The sequence below is a fragment of the Scylla paramamosain genome, chromosome 37 (genome assembly GCF_035594125.1).
Source record: "Scylla paramamosain isolate STU-SP2022 chromosome 37, ASM3559412v1, whole genome shotgun sequence".
Lineage (NCBI taxonomy): Eukaryota > Metazoa > Arthropoda > Malacostraca > Decapoda > Portunidae > Scylla > Scylla paramamosain.
Genome location: NC_087187.1, coordinates 9,662,501 through 9,684,262, shown reverse-complemented (window position 1 = coordinate 9,684,262; position 21,762 = coordinate 9,662,501). Strand labels below are relative to the sequence as shown.

Genomic DNA, 21,762 nt, shown 5'->3' with positions numbered 1-21,762 from the left:
ATACACATTTTTTTTTCAATGGGGGAGGGATTTGTTTGTTCCTACTTTGATGCAAAAAGTAGAAGATTAAAGCAAAAAAACATACGGAAAAGAAACAAAGACAACCATAATAGGACGCTTCCGGGAACGTGTCGAGGCAACAAGAATTGGAGAAAAAAGAATGAACGATAAGAAGAAAAATATCACAAGGAAAAATTTGCTGGTGAGTGAAAATGTAAGACGAAAAAAAATGAATGGAGTGAAAAAAGTGGAATTAACAAAACCCAGACAACTTCAACCTGGACTGAAGGCCTATAGGCTTAGTCTGAGGTTGGGTGGGCTGGAATTAACAATGAGACAGACCGACCTTACCAAGTCAAAAAAAAAAAAAAAAAAGAACAAAAATACAACTCAGCCCCCAAAAATAGAGACGGTGTGTTTGTCCCGTCTGTTGTCATTCTTTCCAACCCTCAGACCAATATGGCGACCACGGTACAGACACTGAGCAATGCATAATACTGAGAAGAAAAAAAGTTATATGGATTTCTTATAATTTTAAAGGCTGGCGGGCTTGGAGACTGTGAATCATTCCGTGCATGAAAGTTTGCATGCAGCCGCGGCCTCTGCACCGGGCAGGCCAAACAGGGATGTCCCGAAAACAACGGATGCAGCCATGAATGAATTAAGGAAAAAACACAAAATCAGACGTCAAAATAAAATATATATAGCTATAATAATAATAATAATGTGCCAGGCATTAAGTTGATGCTATGTATATATTTCTTTCCTTTGAAAAGGGTTTTAATAATTGATTAAGCAGAGACATAAATAATAATAAGAGTAGTAATAATAAAATGAATTAATGCAACAGGTAGAGTAATTATTTAATCACAATCAGGTGCAAGTTAATTAAGTAAAAAAAATCAAATGTATTCACTGAATCACACACACATAAAAAAAAAATATTAACTAGATATATATATAGATATATATAATAGCTTGCTAGCCTGTATGTCCTGTGATGTTTGGGCTAGTGCGAGCAACACTTAAGAGCCGAAAAGCAACCTTTGGATATACAAGGGGCAGCAGGCCGCTCGTTTAACCTTTGGGTGCCCAGTAAAGTGTGCCATAACCACTTGTTTGTGTGAACGCGTCTGTGTGTGGATTAGCGGAGTGAGAAACGGTATATATATATCGGGGGTCAGGGTGTCCCCTTGGGAGGCAGACACTTCAGCAGTAGTAGTGGTGGTGGTGGTGGTGGTGGCAGCAACAGCAGCAGCAGTGGTAGTAGTAGTAGTAGTAGTAGTAGTAGTAGTAGTAGTAGTAGTAGTAGTAGTAGTAGTAGTAGTAGGAGCAGTAGTTAGGGGATTATGGGAAAAGAAAGATGGTAGTAGTAGTAGTAGTAGTAGTAGTAGTAGTAGTAGTAGTAATAGTAGTAGTAGTAGTAGTAGTAGTGAAAAAAGAATTAGGAAAAGAAGCAGTTGATAGAATACAAGTAGTTACAGTAATAGAAAAAGATAAAGAGAAGACAGAATAGTAAGATAAGAAAGAAAACAGAGAAAAGGTGATATCAAGGAAAGAAAGATAGTAGTAGTAGTAGTAGCAGTAGTAGTAGTAGTAGTAGTAGTAGTAGTAGTAGTAGTAGTAGTAGTAGTAGTAGTAGTGGTGGTAGTCGTAGTGGAAGTAGTAGTAGTAGTAGTAGTACCAGCAGCAGTAGTAATAGTTACAGCAGCAGCACAGTAAAGGTAGTTGAGCCGATGAAATATCAGGGGCCGGCCTGAGTGGTGGGGAGAGTCGGCCAAGCAGGAAGGGACAGGAAAGGTAAAGGAGTGGTGAGGTCCGTCGTTGTTAATTCAGCGGCACATAGACATTGGTGGCAGGAGCAACACAGCATTGGGTAGGCCGAAAGGGTCGTTCTTTTAACAAAAACTTTAGTCCTGGTAAGGTTTTGATTAACAGGCAGTAAAAGTCTTTAAAAAATGGCAGCTTATTTAAGGACGGATAGCAAGACAAAGTAATTAACTTGACAAGGAGTGAATGGGAGAGATAATGCATTTTTAAGAGAATTAAGAGCAATGCTATTTGAAGTAATTTTAGCGGGTTTTGCGTTTAATAGTTAATGACGCCTGCGTAATGTCTATGGTCTTGTATAATTCATTATTAATTGATGAAAAAAGTCGCAACATAATGTGTGAGTCTACTAGAAAAAAAGCTAAAGTTGGAGTCTTCGTGATTATCGTGGGAGTAATTGAAGAAACAAACCAACGAAACAAAACTGAAAAAAAAAGTTGAACCAAAAAAGGTTGACTAATGGTAACGTCGTGTACCTAAGACTGAGCCTTGCGGGGAGAGGTCACTGTGCGCTACAGACTGCAACCAAACAAACAAACAAACGTACGGTGCTCCAAAATCAACCAGTTCTTGCGAGGAGGATCGTCACACCTGAGCAGCACAGGCCCGCGTATACCTGCCCGGCACAGCACAGCAGCACGCGGCGCGCTGCCTCACCTTGACCATCAGCATTATTTATTCACACTTACACTCCTTTATTTAATGATCGCTTGGGCTTAATTTATTTAAGGTTCTAGTGATTTAGTGGCCGAATCGCGGCGAAATACGTGGGCCTGCGATGCGAAACGTGCAAATTACTTGTTTCATTTTGGTACTGATGATTAATAATAATGATAATAATGATGATAATGGAATATAAAAAAAAAATATATATATAGGTAGTAAGTAATTAAAGTACATATTTTATAGAGAGCAAAAAACCAGGCTATAATATAAGTCTCCAATTGAGTGCTTTATTTTCTTCCCCCTTCCAGAAGTCCTTGTGGGGGAGAGAGACTCTAGCAGTGTTTGGGAGGGGAGGAAAAAAAATATAGATAGTGATTGAAAATACTTATATATCTCTATCTATGTAATATGAAAATAAGATTGTGAAGCGCACGAGGTCAATTAAGCTTGAAGTGAGACATGCAGGTTATGAAGTCAGCCTCGGCACTCAACGTTTACCTCTCTTCTAATCATCTAAGAGTCACCATGATCACTTATCAACCCAGAAATAGTTGGAAGGTTGTCCGCCTTTCCTCTCTTTCCGAGGCAGCAACCAAACTAGGAGGAAACCGAACGGAGAGGAGAGAATTCAGAACGAAAGATAATGGAAAAGAAGAATGGATTTGGGGAAAAAAATAAAGAAAAAGACAGAAAACAAAAAGAAGAATAGCTTCTTAGATCTAGCGACACGTAAATTGGTCTTCTTAATCATTTAATAAATGAAAGCGAACGAAATTAATTAAGAGAGCAGAGAATTATAAACCAGAACATAACGAAATAATAAACGTAACGTAAAAAAGACAGGAAGTGGCAGCAGCAGCAGCAGCAGAAGGACGGAAAAAAAAAATACAAGATGCACTAAAAACACAATAACAAGTCCTCAGTGACAATAATGATATCAATAACACTGATTCCACTCATAATAATAATAATAATAATAATAATAATAATAATAATAATAATAATAATAATAATAACAATAATAATAACAAAAGGGACACTGAAAGCATAATCATAGTCATTTTGAGGCACAATCCTGATCAACACCAAATAATGCAACATTCAACAAGACCTAAACACACTGAACGCCTGCCAGGGACTGAGGCGATGGTGGTGGTGGTAAACGAGCGACGTCCCACAGGTTAGTGAGAGAGGAGCGCCGTCCGCAGCCCCGCCAATAGGAGGGCGAGGCTGCGGTGGGACGGGACACCACCACCAATCAGAGACTCCCATTGCACAGTCGATCGCAGCGCCTCCCGTAGCCGGAGTTCGGGTGACTGAGAGCAAGGAGGCGCTGGCTAGTGCGCGGCGCGTCTTGTTGAATGTAATACCTTTGTTTGGACTGAATGGTGACGTCCAGATCACCGTTTTCTATGTGACTTGACACTTACAAGGTAAGGTCTTATAGAAAAAAAAAAAGATGGTCATCTCATCATCTTTTCGATGACCCAAAACATGTATCCTTGAAATTGATATCATTATTGGAAGCGAGAACTGAACCAGAAAAGTATCGAAATAACCTCGAACTCAGATGGTGATGAAAAAAAAAAAAACGATAAAATAAACAAAACGAAAACAGCAGCGATTGAGGCAATAAAGAGAACGGTAATAGAAAGGGGGGAACTCAGGTAGAAAAGAACACAAGAGGAACTCAGATGAAAAGCAGCGAAGAGAGCAGATTAATCAGACAACAAAGACACCGCCACTGGCTTCCAAATACACAATCTCATCTTACCTGAATCTGACAGATCAATTGCTGTGTGCTTTCAGGGGGGGAGTTAACAAGCAGGAAGAACCGTTACTTAAATGTATGTATTTAATATATAATGGGTAATAATAATAATGATAATAATACTAATAAGAATAATAATGATAATAATAATTAACCATACTGAATAATAACAATGAAAAAAAAAATCAACTAAGTGATTTTCTACTTTTAATAATAACGAGAAGGTGAGAGTGTGGCAAGATTGTGTTTATTCTCGTCATGGTCCATCGGAAAGACAGATTTTAGAAGGTTAATTACAACTTTGCGTTAAATTCCTCTCTCACTCTCACACTCACTCTCCCTCTTTCTTGAAAACAAAAAAAAAACTTACGTTCTCATTTACTCTCACGCTCACTCTCACTCTCTCTCTCTCTCTCTCTCTCTCTCTCTCTCTCTCTCTCTCTCTCTCTCTCTCTCTCAATATTTGCCCTAAGAAAGTTTGGAAAGAACAAGAGATAGACCGTTGAAGCAATGTGTGTAAGTGTGTGTGTTGTGTGTGTATATGTGTGTGTGTGTGTGTGTGTGTGTGTGTGTGTGTGTATGTGTGTGTGTGTGCCCGGGGAATAGTGTACTTAAGGTTGGGGGGGAGTGAAGTGTACTGAACGGGATGTGTGTTCCGTAGTACACCTTTGGAATAGGGAGATTGTAACAGGGTGAAAAATAAACAATTAGAAAAAAAAATACAGTACTATAATGAATGTGCTCATAAAGGGAATCATACACACAGACTTAATGAATGTAATCAAAGGTAAGTATGTAAGTAAGTAGAAGTATAGTAGTGGTAGTAGTGGTAGTACTGTAGTGGTAGGTAATATAGAGTACTTCTTTGGAATAAGGGGGATATAATGAGCTGAATATTTTGGGAAATTCTATTGATTTTCATTCAGAGGGTTCTGATGGCAAAGGGAGTAGTAAAAAAATAAGGAAAGGGCGCCCAGATGAAGGGACATAGTGTGTGTGTGTGTGTGTGTGTGTGTGTGTGTGTGTTTCTTGAGCAGGAGCCTTGAGGGTAGTACAGGAAATGGATTAGGATACGTGTGTGTGTGTGTGTGTGTGTGTGTGTGTGTGTGTGTGAGGGGAGGGAAGGGGAGAGGGAGATGTGACCCCCACATCACTGGGCGCCCGACATGAGCACTTGGAATGTCTGTCACTGTGTGGGTAGAGGGGGGGAGGAGGAGGAGGAGGAGGAGGAGGAGGAGGAGGAGGAGGAGGAGGAGGAGGAGGAGGAGGAGGAGAAGAGGAGTAGGAGGGGAAGTTATAGTGGAAGCAGGAGTAGTAAAAATAACAGTAGCAGCAGGAGTAGAGGGAGCAGGTGGATGATGAGGATGTGGATGAGGAGCAGGACAGGAGCGTGTCGTGTGGATTACTGGTGTGGGTGGTGTGGGTATTGTGGCTCTTGTCGCTGAGATTAGTGCCTCGCTGCCGGAGCCTCTGTTATCGCCACACCACAATGCCCAGTGCCGCGCGGGGGGGGCAGGGGGGGCGTGGCACCTTGTGTGGGGCGTGAGGGGGGCAGTGTGGCAGCGCGGGTGTGACGCAGAGGCAGTGCAGAGTGATAGGTGCTGTGGCTGTGTACGCGTCACACCCTCTCTATCCACGTGATTACCTAAGGGTGTTGGGTGGTGGTGGTGGTGGTGTTGGGTGTAGCCGAGCGGTAGTGGTAGTGGTGGTGGGTGTTGTTGTTGGTGGTAGTGGGGGGGAGAAGTGGTGGGGGCACGTTGGTTGTGGTGGTGGTGGTGGTAATTGTGGTGGTGGTGGTGGTGGTGGTGGTGGTAGTGGTGGTGGGTGGCCAGGAAGGGGTGGGGGACTGGTTGCAGTTGACTTGGATTTGGTCAAAGCACAAAAAATGATGCTGGGATTTGCAAACACGGCTCTGCGGCATCCCTGAGTTTCACCACCGAGGAGGAGTGAGGAGGGGGTTGGGGGGGCAGACCAACCCCCGCCCAGCAAAGCCACAGGTGGGGGGAGACCATCCTGCCTTTGTGGGAAGAGGTGGTAGAGAGGGGGCGTGTGTGTGGCCCTTTCCCCTCCCCATCTCCTGTTAGTGAGGCGTGACAGGGGCGTGAGGGGCGTGGTAACCCTCTCGCGGGGTGACTGTATGGGGGTGAGACCTTCGGGGGCTGGGGGTCGGCCTCCGGGGTTCTCTTTTGTGCACATAGAGGCATGCATGAAGGGAACCCCGCGACCCACCTAAAAACAGCCCCCGGTGAACTAGAGGGCTAGACAGTGGTGGCAAGACCCAGGGATGGCGAGCCGGTGTGCAAGTGGGAGGGTGGAGGGCTCAGAACAAAACGGACACTGCATGGTCGCCACATAGTATGTTATGGTAATATGGTGGGTAAGTTTTTAGTACCATCAGTACTTCAGAAACTGAGCTGATACTGAGAATGTGCATCGTAACCCCGACAATCACTGGAGAACCTGTAAAGAAACAACCCATACAAACAACGCTAGAGTTACTAAGGTAGAATGCTGTACACAGGGAAAAAAATTATGAGACCCGTGGGAGGAGGCCCGTGGGATGTGTGTGGGCGGGCGGGGGCGGCCAGCGGGCGGGGGAGGGACGACTGGGCGCCCCTGAGACACGCGCGAGAGATGGGCCGCCGCCACGCTCACGCTGACGAGGCAGTCACCGTGTTACTTAGCTCCGTATTGGCGGTCGGGCGAGGCGGGGAGTGGGGGGAGTGACCTCATGACCTCATGCCCACGGAGTTGCCCCGCCCGGAGGCCACACGTCGTCGTCCACACACACCTTGGGGCAACTTCCCACGGCGCCCCATTGAGCACCGGACGAGCCGCTTCACAAACAGCAAAATTGTAGGCACGCAGGGGGAGGGGAGAGGGAAGGTAAGGGTGAGTAACATGTAGTCAAAATACGAAAAAAAGAGTAAACAAACCTCGACGATGAAGGATCGTATGCAAACAAGAGTAATGAGAGAGGGCATAATAATAATAATAATAATAATAATAATGAGATAATAATAATGATAATAATATAATAATGATAATAATTGATAATAATAATATAATAATAATAATATACTCTAATATACTCGTAACAAGAGGTAGCAGTAGTATATAAAAGAGACAAAACTAAGTAGCATTTGAACCCACCACGTGAGAAGCTCCTCCGTGAAGCAAACACAAGAACAAAAGCTACCAGTCTGATCGCCGTCCCGTCTCACTGAAGGCTTGTGGGTTCCAGGGATCAAGCAAATAGAAAATAATAAGTCATCAAGCAGAAGGGATAATGATGACCATAATAATGATGAGGCAGTGGGGGTGGGTGACGGGGGGTAACCTCGATGGGCTGTGAGGGAGAGGCGCCCCCCTAACACCTGAAGATAATTAACCTTACCTGTGTTTTTTGGGAGTTTGGCCTCACCTTTGGGACTCCCAGTGAATTATTAAAAAGAAGCAGGTGCAACGGAAAAGGGAAGAGCACGGCAATGGAATAAACGAATGATGTGGAGGGTTGTAATAACGTGATGGACAAAGAGGCGTGGAGTAAGAGCGGTAAAGGAGGGGAGAGAGACGCGTGGTGACAATGGTGGGCTAAGGAAATAAAAACTAAAATAAGGAAATGGAAAATGAATCATAAAAAAAACTCTGGAATCTTATTTAGTGGATGTTCTTATTTATTTATCCTATCATTTTTTCGTTTTCTTTTTTTTTTTTTTTCTATATGTCTTTCTTACCGCTTCACACACACACCTTGAACGCGGCAGCAGACGACGAGGAGGAGACGGCGATGAAAGGAAGACAACTCAATGAGGAGACAAAAGAAAAAAAAAGTCAATTTCAGGAAAAGTTGAAGGTGATAATGGAAACTTTCTTGAACGCGAATTGCTGAATACAAAATGAATTCAACTTCCCTTTCTTCTGCAAAAACACATATCGAACAAAAAAATGATAATTATGTGGAGAGTTAAATAAAAAGAAATAATAAAGCCATTTAGAATCGATTTCGAGATAAAAAAAAAAGTGTACATAAAAATCAAAACAAAAAATAGACCTAAACGTTGATATCTTTTCTTCTTAGGACTTCATGATAATCAGACGAATGAGAGACGGACAGACGAAGACGATGGCTGGAGAAGAAGACGAGGAGGAAGGGATGCTGGAGAAACAGATCCCTGAGAAGGAGAAGGTTGGGGACGTGAGGAGGCCAAGGGGGGAGGGATAATCTGCGTGCTTGCAACTTTATATGGAGTCACAGGAGGCACTGACGCCTTTAGGATACAAGTCTACGGCGCCCCGGGCAGTGAGGCGCCTCAGCTGCCGGGAGGGAGTGTGGGTGAAGCATGAGAAGAGTGACACTTAATAACTTTTTTGAACTCCTTGGCTGGTGGAGTAAGTGGCTCTTCTCTGTGCTCAGCGTTCATGCGTGATGGCAGAAACATCCGGGGTCTTCACTATCTTAATAAATACTGCTTAAAAATATATAGCGAGGGTGTGTAGTAAAGTGTCTTCTTATCGTGTAGTCAGACAGAGAATAATAAGTCAAAAAACAGCTCATGCCACTGGAAGCTATAAGGCTGTGAGAGATTCTGAAGGTGGAGGACTAGACTGTTTTTCTTGATGTGGTGATGGTGGTGGTAGTGGTGAGAGTGGTGGTGGTGGTGGTGGTTCGGTTCACCGACATGCTCTAAGGATAATCTATTGTGCCATCTCGACCTAGGGATGTTTCTGCATCACATGAACAAAATAAACAAGTCTGGCCTCAAAGTCCTTCTCGCGGCGTGTGAGTGAACCAAGGTTCTGAAGACTCGTCAAGGGCGAGCCAGGGCGAGTGAGCGCCGCGGCGTGAGGCAGGCGGCCTTTGAGTCCAGACTGCAGGACTGAAGCGAGCCTTGCCGGCCTTGCCAGGAGGCGGCGCAGCACCTCGGGGCAACACCTCCAGGGCCCTTCAGGTCCTTGAGGCGGCCGGACAGCGGACGGGTAAGGGCCGGACACGTCTGGAAAGGGCCATCCAGGGCCAAGGGGTGCCAAGGGCAGGAGGAGGGGCAGGAGCCGCCACTGCTCCCCTCCAACCCCTCGGGGCACGCTGTGATGCTCCTTTCTGAGGCTCGCAAGTTCATAAGTAACAATACAGTTTGGTTCAGTCTCTCTGGAGGGGCGGCGGGGGTCCTGGGTGGTGACCGGGCCCCTGACGGGCGCCGGCTCCACCCAGGCGCCCGACGCCCGCTCCAGCGGGTGATAATGTTCCCGCCGAGCGTGACTTACCCACGCCCTCGGGTTGGCTTCCCCGAGAAAGGCACACAATTGACACTGAGACAATAGAAAATAGATATATATGTAAGTAGAAAATACAAATCCACAGCGAAGAAGCCAAGGCGAGGACTTCCTACGCGGGGACGACCCAGGGCAGAGTGAGGTAGTGAGGCAGTGGGGGCCGTTGTCCCCGCGCGAGGAGGGAATAACATCAGATCTCAAGATTAATGGAACCTTGCGGCCAGTGTCGCGTCCCGCCCGCCGGCTGGCCAGCGTCTCGGCCTTAACACTACTGTCTTACTAGTGGTACTTAGGAGCGCGCAACGAAGAGCACAAGTATGTACCATTTGAACTTCAGAGAGCGAGCTAATACTGAGAATATGCATCGTTATACCGACGTCCACGTGCGATTCTGCAAAGACAGACAGCATCGGCCCGGCTTGAGCAACACCCAGCCAGTACACGACATACATTTCATAAAGGTAGCAGTGGAACGCCCTCCCTCGCCTAATGCTGACTGTGCCTCGCCTCTTAGGCTTAGCACACTTACGATCGTCATTATCAGTATCATCATTATCAATTGTAACATCACCAATTATTTCCCCTATAATGACACGTCTGGTTATGAAGAATATCTTTTATGTAACACACCTAATGCAGACCAAAAACAAATAAACAGATAAATAAACACTTCTAGACTACGATGCTTTTTTGCTTTCATGTCTGGCTCGCTCATCAAGTCCACGTCACATCCATTAAGTGCACCTTCTCTTTTTGGCGATTTAATTCCAACCCTACTTGTCGCGAAAATGTATTCATGAGGTACTGCCCGGTTAATTACAACTCAATAAAAAAAAAAAAGAAAAAAGAAAAAAAAAACGTGGGTGTAATAACCTCTCTCTCTCTCTCTCTCTCTCTCTCTCTCTCTCTCTCTCTCTCTCTGCTAACGTGGCTGTCGCTTTTACTTTCAATTTTCGAGGGATGAGCAATAAAACAGCATCCGAAAAGCGCTAAAAAGTGTGGGATTTACGCTCTCAACACTCCCACCACCTGCCTCTCCGCTGCTCGGGCCACTCAGCGCCAAGCCTCGCCGTGGTGGTGGCTATCCAGGGGTTCACACGCCAATTATTCACATCACTAACCCAGGATTTGCAAACCATCCATGCCAATTACTATCCCGCCATTCACCAGCTGTGCCCACTGCTTTCATAAATACTATCAACACTGCTGGAATATACTACTGTCATTATACGTTGTTAAAGCAGTACCATGTTGTTACACTGTACTACTAAACTATTATATTGTCATTATACTGCTATACAATCTTTCTACTGCTTTCATAAACACTATTAACAACACTGAAATACACTGCTATCATTATACATTGCTATAGCACCGTGTTATACTACTAAACTAGTAGACTTTCTTATCACTATTCGGTTATGTAATCTTTCTATTGTCATTATGTTTCAGGATATACGAGTACACAATAGTTTTCCATGTCACCATGTAACGTTGACTTAAATTTGGTTTCAAAACTGATAAGATTACAATGAGAGACAGAGATACAAGTCATCAGCTATCAACAGTTTGTCTACTATAACTTCGCCTATCATCTATTCAAAATTTATGCTCTTATTTCGCTTTCTTGTAAAATTTTATGGAGCCTAGCCAAAAATGTATGCTAATAATTACTGACCCGGTAGTTTATTAAGTTTTTGTAATTCTATTCTTCCCTTACTTTTTTATATTTTTTTTATTTTGTACTACACTGAAAAATTCCCCTTGTTTCCCTGTGTTTTGTAGTATATTATAAAACCATCAAGAACCTATCCTCTTTTCCCTTCTCTTTCCACCAATTACATTACATAGCTATCAAGAACCCATCCTCTTTTTTTGTTTTTCTTTCCCCCAATTCTGTAACATTTTTCATACCGGGAGTCTATGGTCTTTTCTTTCCTCTTCCCTCTACTTCTTAACCCGGGCCCTTTCACCTCCGCGACACTGAGAGGCGACAGTGGGAGGCCCGAGGCGACCCTCCCACTCTTCCCTGCACCAGAATAACCTTTTGTTTGGAAATTAAAGGAACGCATCATCTTGAGTTGTTTCGAAGAAGTCGCGAGAAGAGGGAAGGAGAGGGACGAGAGAGGCAGAGGGCACCGACTAATAGACTCTCTCTCTCTCTCTCTCTCTCTCTCTCTCTCTCTCTCTCTCTCTCTCTCTCTCTCTCTCTCTCTCTCTCTCTCTCTCTCTCTCTCTCCTTTTTCTTCCCCTTCAATTTTATTTTTCTGGTAATATTTTCCTCTAAGCCAATCATGGTGTCTCTCTCTCTCTCTCTCTCTCTCTCTCTCTCTCTCTCTCTCTCTCTCTCTCTCTCTCTCTCTCTCTCTCTCTCTCTCTCTAGCCGACAGGATCACGATGAGCCAAGTCCATCGACCAATTCACTGATCATGAAGAGCAAAATTTAATATCTCGACAAACAAAAAAATAAATAAATACAATTAACTGAGCTTAATCTAACATAACCTAAGCTCAACTAAATCAACTTTACTTAATCTCGCCAGGTACGATAATAGCTATAGCCTAACTTGCTTTAATCTACCCTGACTGAACCTAATCAGATCCAGCCTATCTTATTCTAACCTAACCTCATCTAACGTAATTTCAGTTAATTTACTAACTTGACTCGCCAGACACGAAAATAACAGGTAACAATCTAAATCAACCAACCCAACCTAGGCCAACCCAACGCAACTTAATGTAACGTTACCTGACCTGACCTAACCTAACCTAACCTAACAACATCTACAGAGACGAAAATAGAACTACAGTCTAATCTAACTTTACCAAACGTAACCTAACTTGACCAGACCTGAACTAACGTAACCTAACCAAAATTTGACCAGAACCAACTAACGTAACCTACCCTAGCCAAACCTAAACTAACGTAACCTAACCTCGCCAAAGACAAAAATGAATAGAAATAGAAATAACGTGTCAAAATAGAGGCATCTTTCATTGAATTTTTTTTAGTAACATTTTCTATTTTTGGGGACGTGGTTACTTTTTATTGTATTAAACAGGTAGTCAATTTCAAGTCACGTGCTCAGGTAGGAATAAATTTAAAGTGACATTAATAAGGAAACCTGGATACGCCCCCTTTCCTTTCTTACATTTTTTTTCGAGTTATTGTTTTCTTTGGATGTTTACCTTCTAGGCCGGAGGCTATTCCACTGCTCAAGTCGCAGAAAAAGAGTGATAGATTTCTGAAGAGGTCAAGGAACATAATGAGTGAGTGGTGAGTGAGAGAGTGAGTGAGTGAGAGTAAGACAGATGGCGAAGACGTGTGGTGGTGAGAACACAAAGAAAAAAGGTGCCTATGTGGTGAGGCAATGAGATAAAATATTATGGTGATGATGGTGATGATGATGATGATGCAACATTTATCAAGATGCTGTGATAATGATGATGATGATGATGATGATGATGGTTTTAATGATATCAATGAAGTATGTATGAGAATGAGATCACTGAAAGGTAAGAGATGGAATTATTAGAACTGATGTGAAAGGTAAGCTGTCAAGGTAAAGGATTAGCATACAGTTCTGAGAGGTGAGGAGAATGATGGTGATAAAGATGACACACTCACCATCTGGACACTGAAAGATAGCGGCAATGAGAGTGAATTGAGGATGGCGGTAAAGATGACGGGGACAATAACAGTGAGGAGGATTATGTTGACGAAATATCATGAAAAAAAAAAAAGTTGAATTTCTTGATGTCAATTATGATGAACAAGTCGGATGAATATATATATATATATATATATATATATATATATATATATATATATATATATATATATATATATATATATATATATATATATATATATATATATATATATATATATATGAAAAGACACAAAAGTCAACCCAAACAAACAGCAACAAAAAAAGAAAAAAAAAAAGAAATCCCCAAAAAGCCAAACAAAATGAAAAAAATAACTGACGAAAACTTTTACATCAACGGCATCAGAGAGAGAGAGAGAGAGAGAGAGAGAGAGAGAGAGAGAGAGAGAGAGAGAGAGAGAGAGAGAGAGAGAGAGAGAGAGAGAGAGAGAGAGAGAGAAAAGGGAGAGAAAAAAAAAAAGAGAAGAGAATTATACCAATCCATTTACTTTTGGACACTTTCTTTCCCATAATGTTTCGTGCTCGGAATACCAAACCGAATATCCGTTCAGATTCACACACCATCGCTCGCTTCAGGGCACCCAGGACTCGCAAAGGGGTGGGGAGGGGTGTGTTTCAAAGACTTTCGTTCACAATTGCCCATCCAATCTAAGTTTCTCGCCACTCTGACCCATCTATCCATAACTCAACCTCCATCTATCTTTCCGTCTATCTGCCAAGGTCTAGCCATTAACTCCATCACTTATGAATTAACTCCAGAGCTTCAAGGCGGAGTGGTGGAGCGGAGTGTAACGGACGTATTATATGCATTGGATGGATGACTTGGTTACTGGATGGAAGGACGGAATGGCAAGTAATGAGATGGCTTTGTAGACGAGAAGTATATGGGATAGAGAAAAGAATAGAAGGGAAGGTGATGGAGACAGATTGGAGGGGTATTGGGACGTCTTTATGAGGGGGAAGTAGGCAGGTGGGATGGGGAAAGGAATGGGATGTATAGTGAAGGTGATGGAGTAAAGATGAAAGTGGAATATAAGAAGTAGGGTAATTTCGGTAATTTCTATTTATTTATTTATTTATTTTTTTTTTGTGGGGAAGAAGTAAGTTTGCGGAATAGGGAAGTGAATGGAAAGTACACGGACGGTGGCTGAGGGGGGGATGAAAAGTGGAATACGAGAAATGAAGGTAATTTATTTATTTATTTATTTTTTGAGTAATACGTCAGTTGAATACGAGAGGCATTAAAGGATAGTGAAGGTGATGGAAATAAGTTGATAAAGATGGAATATGAGAAAATGAAAGGCAATCTGAATGATTTGTGAGTATTTATATTGTTTGTTTTTACACTTTTTTAATCATCATGTTCAGAATCTTTTTTTTTTTCCTTATTTCCAACGTTTAATCATGATTATTTTTATACAGAATAGGAGAAAAAGGTAACTTCCGTGATCTTCCGAAGCATATGTCGTATATTCACACTCATATCTATCACTTTTCAAAGCCATCATGTGCTGTTTTTCTCTGTACCTATCTTTGGATTCCTATCTTTCCCTCTGCCCATGTTTTCCTTAATAAATGTTTCCTTCCCCATCACTCATCCTTCATATATTCTCTTTATCCCTCCCTTCCATATTCCCATCAGCGTCCCTTCCCTCCATCACCACTGAGCCTCAAAATAACACAATGGAACCATGAATAAATGTAGGAAGGCGGTTGCGGGGTGGGGAAACTCTGGCATCTTGGAAGTATATACATGGGTTCGATTCCCACTCCGAGGCTGCAGATTAACACTGTCTACGTGAGGGTCGTAAATTCTACTTCTGGGGATTCGTGGCAAGAGAAGCAATAAGGGAAACGCGAGGCTCCTCCAAGTATCGTTAAAGAAAGTTTGATGGCGCGCCAATCTATGCTAAATCAGCTCCCTTGAAATGAGGCGTTCTGAATTGGGTCCGTGTGTTGATTTTTTTTTTTTCTCTCCATCTCGCTTATAATTCTTGTCCAAAGGCTTTCGTTATTCCTATGTGAACTGTCATTCTGTTGTGTTCTAAAGAGATGCTCTGAATTGAGTCCGCGTGTGGATTTTTTCCTTGGTTCTCACTGTACTTTGCTTACAATTCTTGTCCAAGGACTTCTGTTTTTCCCTCATGAACTATTATTTTGTGGTGTTTCACGTGATATGATTTGTTTATATTATACGGATTAAAATTTCCGTCTTAGGGTGTTTTGTTTCTTATCTCGATTAAAATTCTGCTGTCTTTATGGTTATATAATTAGATTCTCTGGTATAGGTTACAGTTCTTATATTTCAGGTGTTTTTTCCTCTACGGACTACAAATATGCGATGTTTTTATAGAATATAATAATTAGCTTCTCTTATATGGACAACAACTTTCATATTTCGAGGTTTTTCCAATATGAATTAAAATCCTGCAGTATTTTACATAACATAATTAGTTTTCTTGTATGGACTATGATTTTCATATCTCGAGTGCTTTTTTTTTTAACGTAATGTAAAGCTACATACATACATACATACATACATACATATAATGGCTGTCCCTTCACCTCATTACCTCTCCTCTCACAGCCTCCCTCAAATCCTCCACTTCTAATACAACGCCTCTTCGATTACTCACTGCCCTCCATTACTAACTCCACTCAGGATGTTCTTCTCAACTTGCAAACTGCTCTGTTCTCTCCTATCTCGGCCTCAATGCTCAAGACTTAATACTGATCATGTCCTTTGTGCCCTCTAGTCCAATGACTAACTCGTAGCTTCTCTCTACATGTACTGTAATCTCAAGCATACTCATATATTTCCTTCTTTTAATCACACTCTCATCGATTACTCACATTTAAGATCCCGCGCATTCCAATAACAAAGCAATACGTAGCTTCTTTTCTTACACTGTGAACTTCAGCATAATAAACTGTATTTTTTTTCAGATTTTTCTCCAGAAGGCTACTATCTATGAAGAGCACGTGACGCTTTCTTTCAAGAGTACGTGAAAAAAAGAAAAAAAAAAAAACAGCAAATCAAAACTCGTCCTTCTTTGTTTTGGCAAAGCGATTTTGGTTCCAACTGACTATTTTCTTTCAAGGAGTACCGTGGGAGCAGACAACTGGTCTCGCTTATCAAAATCCTTTCCTTTCTCTATGTTATGGCAACGCATTTTTTTTTTTCTTTGCCCCAATTGACTACCTTCCTTCAAGACGGAGTACATGGAGCACCAAAACAGATCCCACGCATCGAAACTCTCCCTTCCTCTTTGTTTTGGCAGCGCATTACCACCAGGCTTTTTCACCTCATCCTCACAAGCCGCGCCAATCCTCACGCTCTCTCTCCCTAATGGTGCGGAGGGGCGGGAATGCCAAAAAGATATACGCGCATGAATACAAAGCAAACATACTCCTCGAACCATGATATTTTTTTGCACTTACAGAATTGAGACCTGAATAAGCACCACAGAAAATTTGTTTTACATATATATATATATATATATATATATATATATATATATATATATATATATATATATATATATATATATATATATATATATATATATATATATATATATATATATATATATTCAAGTTCAGGCTTTTTCACGTCTGAAAATTATTAAAAGTCGCGTTTTTCTCCGTTTATATATATATATATATATATATATATATATATATATATATATATATATATATATATATATATATATATATATATATATATAAGGGGAAAAACGCGATTTTTCATGATTTTCATTCGTAAAGAACCTGAATTTTCTACCTAAATAAGGAATCAAAAAGATCTACTCACATGAATACAGAACAAACAATAGCACTCAAGCCATGATATTTTTTGGCACTTAAAGAAGATTGCAACATGTAAGTTGAAACTAAAAATTTTATTTTATATAAAAAAAAAGGAAGAAAAAGCGACCTTTGATCATTCTCAGATGTAATGTATTTGATTTTTTTTTTCTTACAAAGTAATGTTACCTTCGTTTCATTTAGACAAAACATAAATCTTGTCCTGCCGTACCGAAGATGCCGTGTGTCGACCCTCCCATGGCCTTCCTGAACTATACATTGCGAGGCCAATAATTGAACACCGCCATCTCAAGGCCGCGCGCATTGATTGGTTAGCGCGGGAGGGCGTGGCTGAGTACCCGTCCGTCATTGGTCAGTGGATCCCAGCATGCTAGAGAGGACTCTTCTGATTGGCTGCCCTAAAATGAATTACGGTACTGGATTGGTCGAGGAATCATTGCGTCTTGGAAAGAAAAACCATATGACTGGCTCTTGTAGGATGGTTTTATGAAGGAAAGCTGCTATTGGTGGTCTCCTTAAACGCTATCGAAATGCACGTTCCTAATTGGTGTGTTTAAACTCAATGTTACCTAGGGGTGAGATGTGATTGGTGGGTTCAAAGGAGTGTGTGACCTTCCAGAGGCGCACTAGACAGGGCAAAGGTCAAGAGATGAGTGGGTAAGGCTGGGGGGAGGGGACAGGAGAGTAGTGTTAAAGGGATTAGCATGGAGAGAAAGATAAACTGATGAATTTACTTAAGCTTTGCAAATACAGGGACTCGTGTGAAGAGAAAACGTGATGTATGCTGTTATAATTACTATCACTATGGTGTTATTATTTTTATTATTATTTCCGACAGGCAGCAGTTAATGGGAAAAATAATATTGCAGCTGGAACGACAATTTCTGCTACTTCTGCTTCACCTCATGTTTCGTAATTGTTCTATCAATGTTTCTGTTGCTTATGTTTTTACTGTTGCTCGTGTTCCCATTAGTGTGATGGCGCAACGCTTGCCTGCAGGGGTCACTTCAGTGGTAGCAGTAGTAGTAGTAGTAGTAGTAGTAGTAGTAGTAGTAGTAGTAGTAGTAGTAGTAGTAGTAATAGTAGTTGTAGTAGTAGTAGTAGTAGTAGGTGTGGTTGTTGTTGCTGTTGTTGTAGTAGTAGTTTTGGTTGCAACGACTCGATGTTAGCGCTTCTGGTGGTGGTAGTGATAGTCATAAATATGAGGGTAAAAGTGGTGGTAGTGTGTGTGTGTGTGTGTGTGTGTGTGTGTGTGTGTGTGTGTGTGTGTGTGTGTGTGTGTGTGTGTGTGTGTGTGTGTGTGTGTGTGTGTGTGCTGTGGTGCTGGTGGTGTGTGTGTGTGAGTGTAGTGCTGGATCAATAGACACCCACCCTGCTTGCATGCCCAGCACACACACACACACACACACACACACACACACACACACACACACACACACACACACACACACATGCAGTCATATATCCCCCTCAAAAATAATATCAATGTAACCGGAAGGAGAAAAGAATGAAGTATATTGACTAAAAAAAAAAAAAAAAAGAAAGAAAAAGAAAAGAAAAACACTAAAATTTAACTTTTTTTTTCAGACCAAACAAAATTCCGTCCATGATTTTCTGGAAACATAATATTTGGAGGGAAGGTGAAAAAAAAAGTGGCAACTGATTAAATTATTCCACCAAATTTTAATCTTCAACTAACTCGTTAAGTGGGGAAGCATTTTTTTATGACTCCATTTTATTTTCCAATTGTATTACCTCTGGACGGGAGGAACAAAAATAAAATGCATATAAATAAATACTCAAATTGCCCCTGGATGGGAGTGACCTGATACCATTATTTGATTTATGTATATTTAATTGTGGAGAATGGGATAGTAATGGTGGTGGTGGTGGTGGTGGTGGGGGTAGTGGTGGTGGTGGTAGGACAGTGATAGTGACAGTTATTTGGGAGGATCCAGAATGCTGTGTAGTAGTAGTAGTAGTAGTAAAAGTAGTAGTAGTAGTAATGGCAGAGCAGTTAGGCTGAAAATGACAGTTATTTGGGAGAGTCTAGAATCCTTTGCAGCAGCAGCAGTAGTAGTAGTAGTAGTAGTAGTAGTAGTAGTAGTGGTGGTAGCAGCAGTAGTAGTTGTAGTGGTGGTGTTGGTGGTAGTGAAGCAGTGAAGGTTCTGTGATATGCTGCCTGTGTGTGTGTGGTGGAGAAAGTTGGGGGATGGGGGGAAGCCGGTCGATGGGTGTGGGTGGAGGGGGACAATGTGTAGTGGAAGAGTTGGGGGGCTGGAGAGTGATGGAGGAGGAGGAGGAGGAGGAGGAGGAGGAGGAGGAGGAGGAGGAGGAGGAGGAGGAGGAGGAGGAGGAGGAAGAGTACATACGTAGTAGAAGAGGATGAAAGAAGAAAGAAGCTAGAGAGAAAATGAGTAGGTGTGTTTGTGTGGTGATGGTGGTGGTGGTCGTGGTGTTGGCAGTGGTGTCGAAACAATGGTAGTAGCGTGCTGGAGGGCTGTACTCGGTGGTGTGTGGTGTAGCAGTTGTGGAGGAGGGGGTGGAAGGTGTGGGGCAGGTGTGGCAGTGTGGTGGCGGGAGGTGTGGCAATTCTACGTGAGAGGAAAATGGAATAATAGCTATGTTCAATGTTTTATGCAAGCAGCGCCAGCGGGAGGAAGGCGAATGTTGGTAGTAGTAGTAGTAGTAGTAGTAGTAGTAGTAGTAGTAGTAGTAGTAGTAGTAGTAGTAGTAGTAGTAGTAGTAGTAGTAGTGGTAGTAGTAGTAGCAGTAGTAGTAGTAGTAGTAGCAGTAGTAGTAGTAGTATATGAAAGATTGTTATTACCAATAGTAACAAGAGAAAAAATGTTAGTAGTGGTAGTGTAACCATTGTATTATTGGTAGTAACAGTAATAATAGTGGTAGGGGCAGTGGTGGTGGTGGTAGTAGTGATGGTGATGGAGGAAGTGTCATGCAAAAGCAACACTGAGTTATGTACACGCAAGAAAATATCTCCCCTTGCCCCCCCACCCTTCTCCCTCCCCTCTCCTTCCCCTTCCTTTTTCTTCCTCTTCCTGTTTTTGCCTCACTCCTTTCCACCCATGTCCCTCCTTACTGTTTATCACCTCCTCTTCCACTTCCTCCTCCTCCTCTTCCTCTCCACTCTTCTTCCTTACCATTCCCTGTTTATTCCTCTTTCTCTTCTTCCTTATCACTGTTCCTATCCTCATCCTTTTTTTGTTTTTTCTTCTTCCTTCTTTTTTAGTTCCCTTCTCCTATCCCTGTTTCTTTCTTTTTCTTTCTTTTCTCATTTCTATTTTTCTTTTTCTTGTTACCTAATTTTCTTTTCTTCCTACATAATTCCTCGTCATTATCCTGTACTGTTTTTATTCCTCTTCCTTCTGTTTTCCCTTTTCTTCTCGTTTTTTTTTCCTTTCCATTCTCCCTTTCCCATATTTTTTTTGTTTATTCCTCTTTTATGATCTTTCCTATTCTTCACTCTTCTTATTTTATTTCTTTCCTTTCTCGCCATTTTTCTTAATTTCCCTTCTTGTTGCATTACTCCTCTCTTTACTATGCAACACTTCTTTCTCTTTCCCTTCTTTCGTTTTAACTCTTACCGTTTCCCTTTCTACTTCCTTCTCTCTTTCCTTTCTCACTCTCTCCTTCCTTTCCTTCCTTCCTTGTTCCAATATTCCATCTATTCCTACTCAACTCTACATTTTCCTTCTTAAATTTTCTCTCTTTCTCTCCCTTCTCCTTCCTTCCTCCTCCAAATCTGACGTTTTCACTGATTGTCATTTGTTTTTCATGACTGTAAAGTGTGTGTCCTTTGTGAGACGCCAGCATTATTTATCTTTACTTACTTCTCACCGGTAAACAGGAAAAAAATTCCCTAATATGTTTTTCTCAAGAGTTTTATTGATTTATTAGTTCCTGTGCAAAAAGGGAATTGTATGGTATGTGGTAACTGTGCCTCCCACCTAACCGCCTTACATTATCATTTTGTCCAACCTACTAGTGCAAGAGTTAGCAAGAACTTTCACTCTTTCATCTCTTTCATTAGTAAACTCCGGAACTCTTTACCTATTTCTATGTTTCCCCATTCCAAATAAATTGTTAAACTCTTCCTTTTTTTATGTTTTTCCTTTTTTTTTTTTACCCTTTCTTTGACTTTTGTGAGAGACATGTTAAGGGGGTTTTCACACTCATTGATTTTTTTTTTTTTTTGTCACTGGTCAGTCTCCTTGCCAGGTAAATAATGAATGTATAATGTGCGATCGGAAAGGTTTGCATGAATGCTCCCTGGCACAATATGACTGGAGGACCTCGATGTGAATTATGTAGCTGACTTTCTTCTAACCTTCTCTGTTATGACCAAACGGTTGGGGGGTAGCGTCTCACTCTCTCTCTCTCTCTCTCTCTCTCTCTCTCTCTCTCTCTCTCTCTCTCTCTCTCTCTCTCTCTCTCTCCGGTTTGCTATTTCGTGTCCTGTGACTTTATACTTTTTAGTTCTAATAATTTTTTCTCTTCCCATCATCTCTTTGTTATTTCATTTACTAACAGTCTGTATTCCTCTCTCTCTCTCTCTCTCTCTCTCTCTCTCTCTCTGGCGGAGCCCCGTAGTAAGCATGAAGACAGCAACATTTTCTCCTATCACGTCAATAAACTCGGGCCACTCAAGAAGCGTAATCTTTACTGGAGTGACACTTAGCAACACTACTACTACTACTACTA

General features: G+C 41.8%; 1 protein-coding gene across 1 annotated transcript in view; it reads right to left on the bottom strand.

The window, feature by feature from the left end:
* LOC135091474 (gamma-aminobutyric acid receptor subunit beta-like) overlaps positions 1-21,762 on the bottom strand; it is a 178,114-nt gene that overhangs the window by 43,793 nt on the left and 112,559 nt on the right. The window contains 1 exon segment of the mRNA XM_063989133.1: positions 6,660-6,727. Coding sequence (XP_063845203.1) covers positions 6,660-6,727 — 68 coding nt within the window.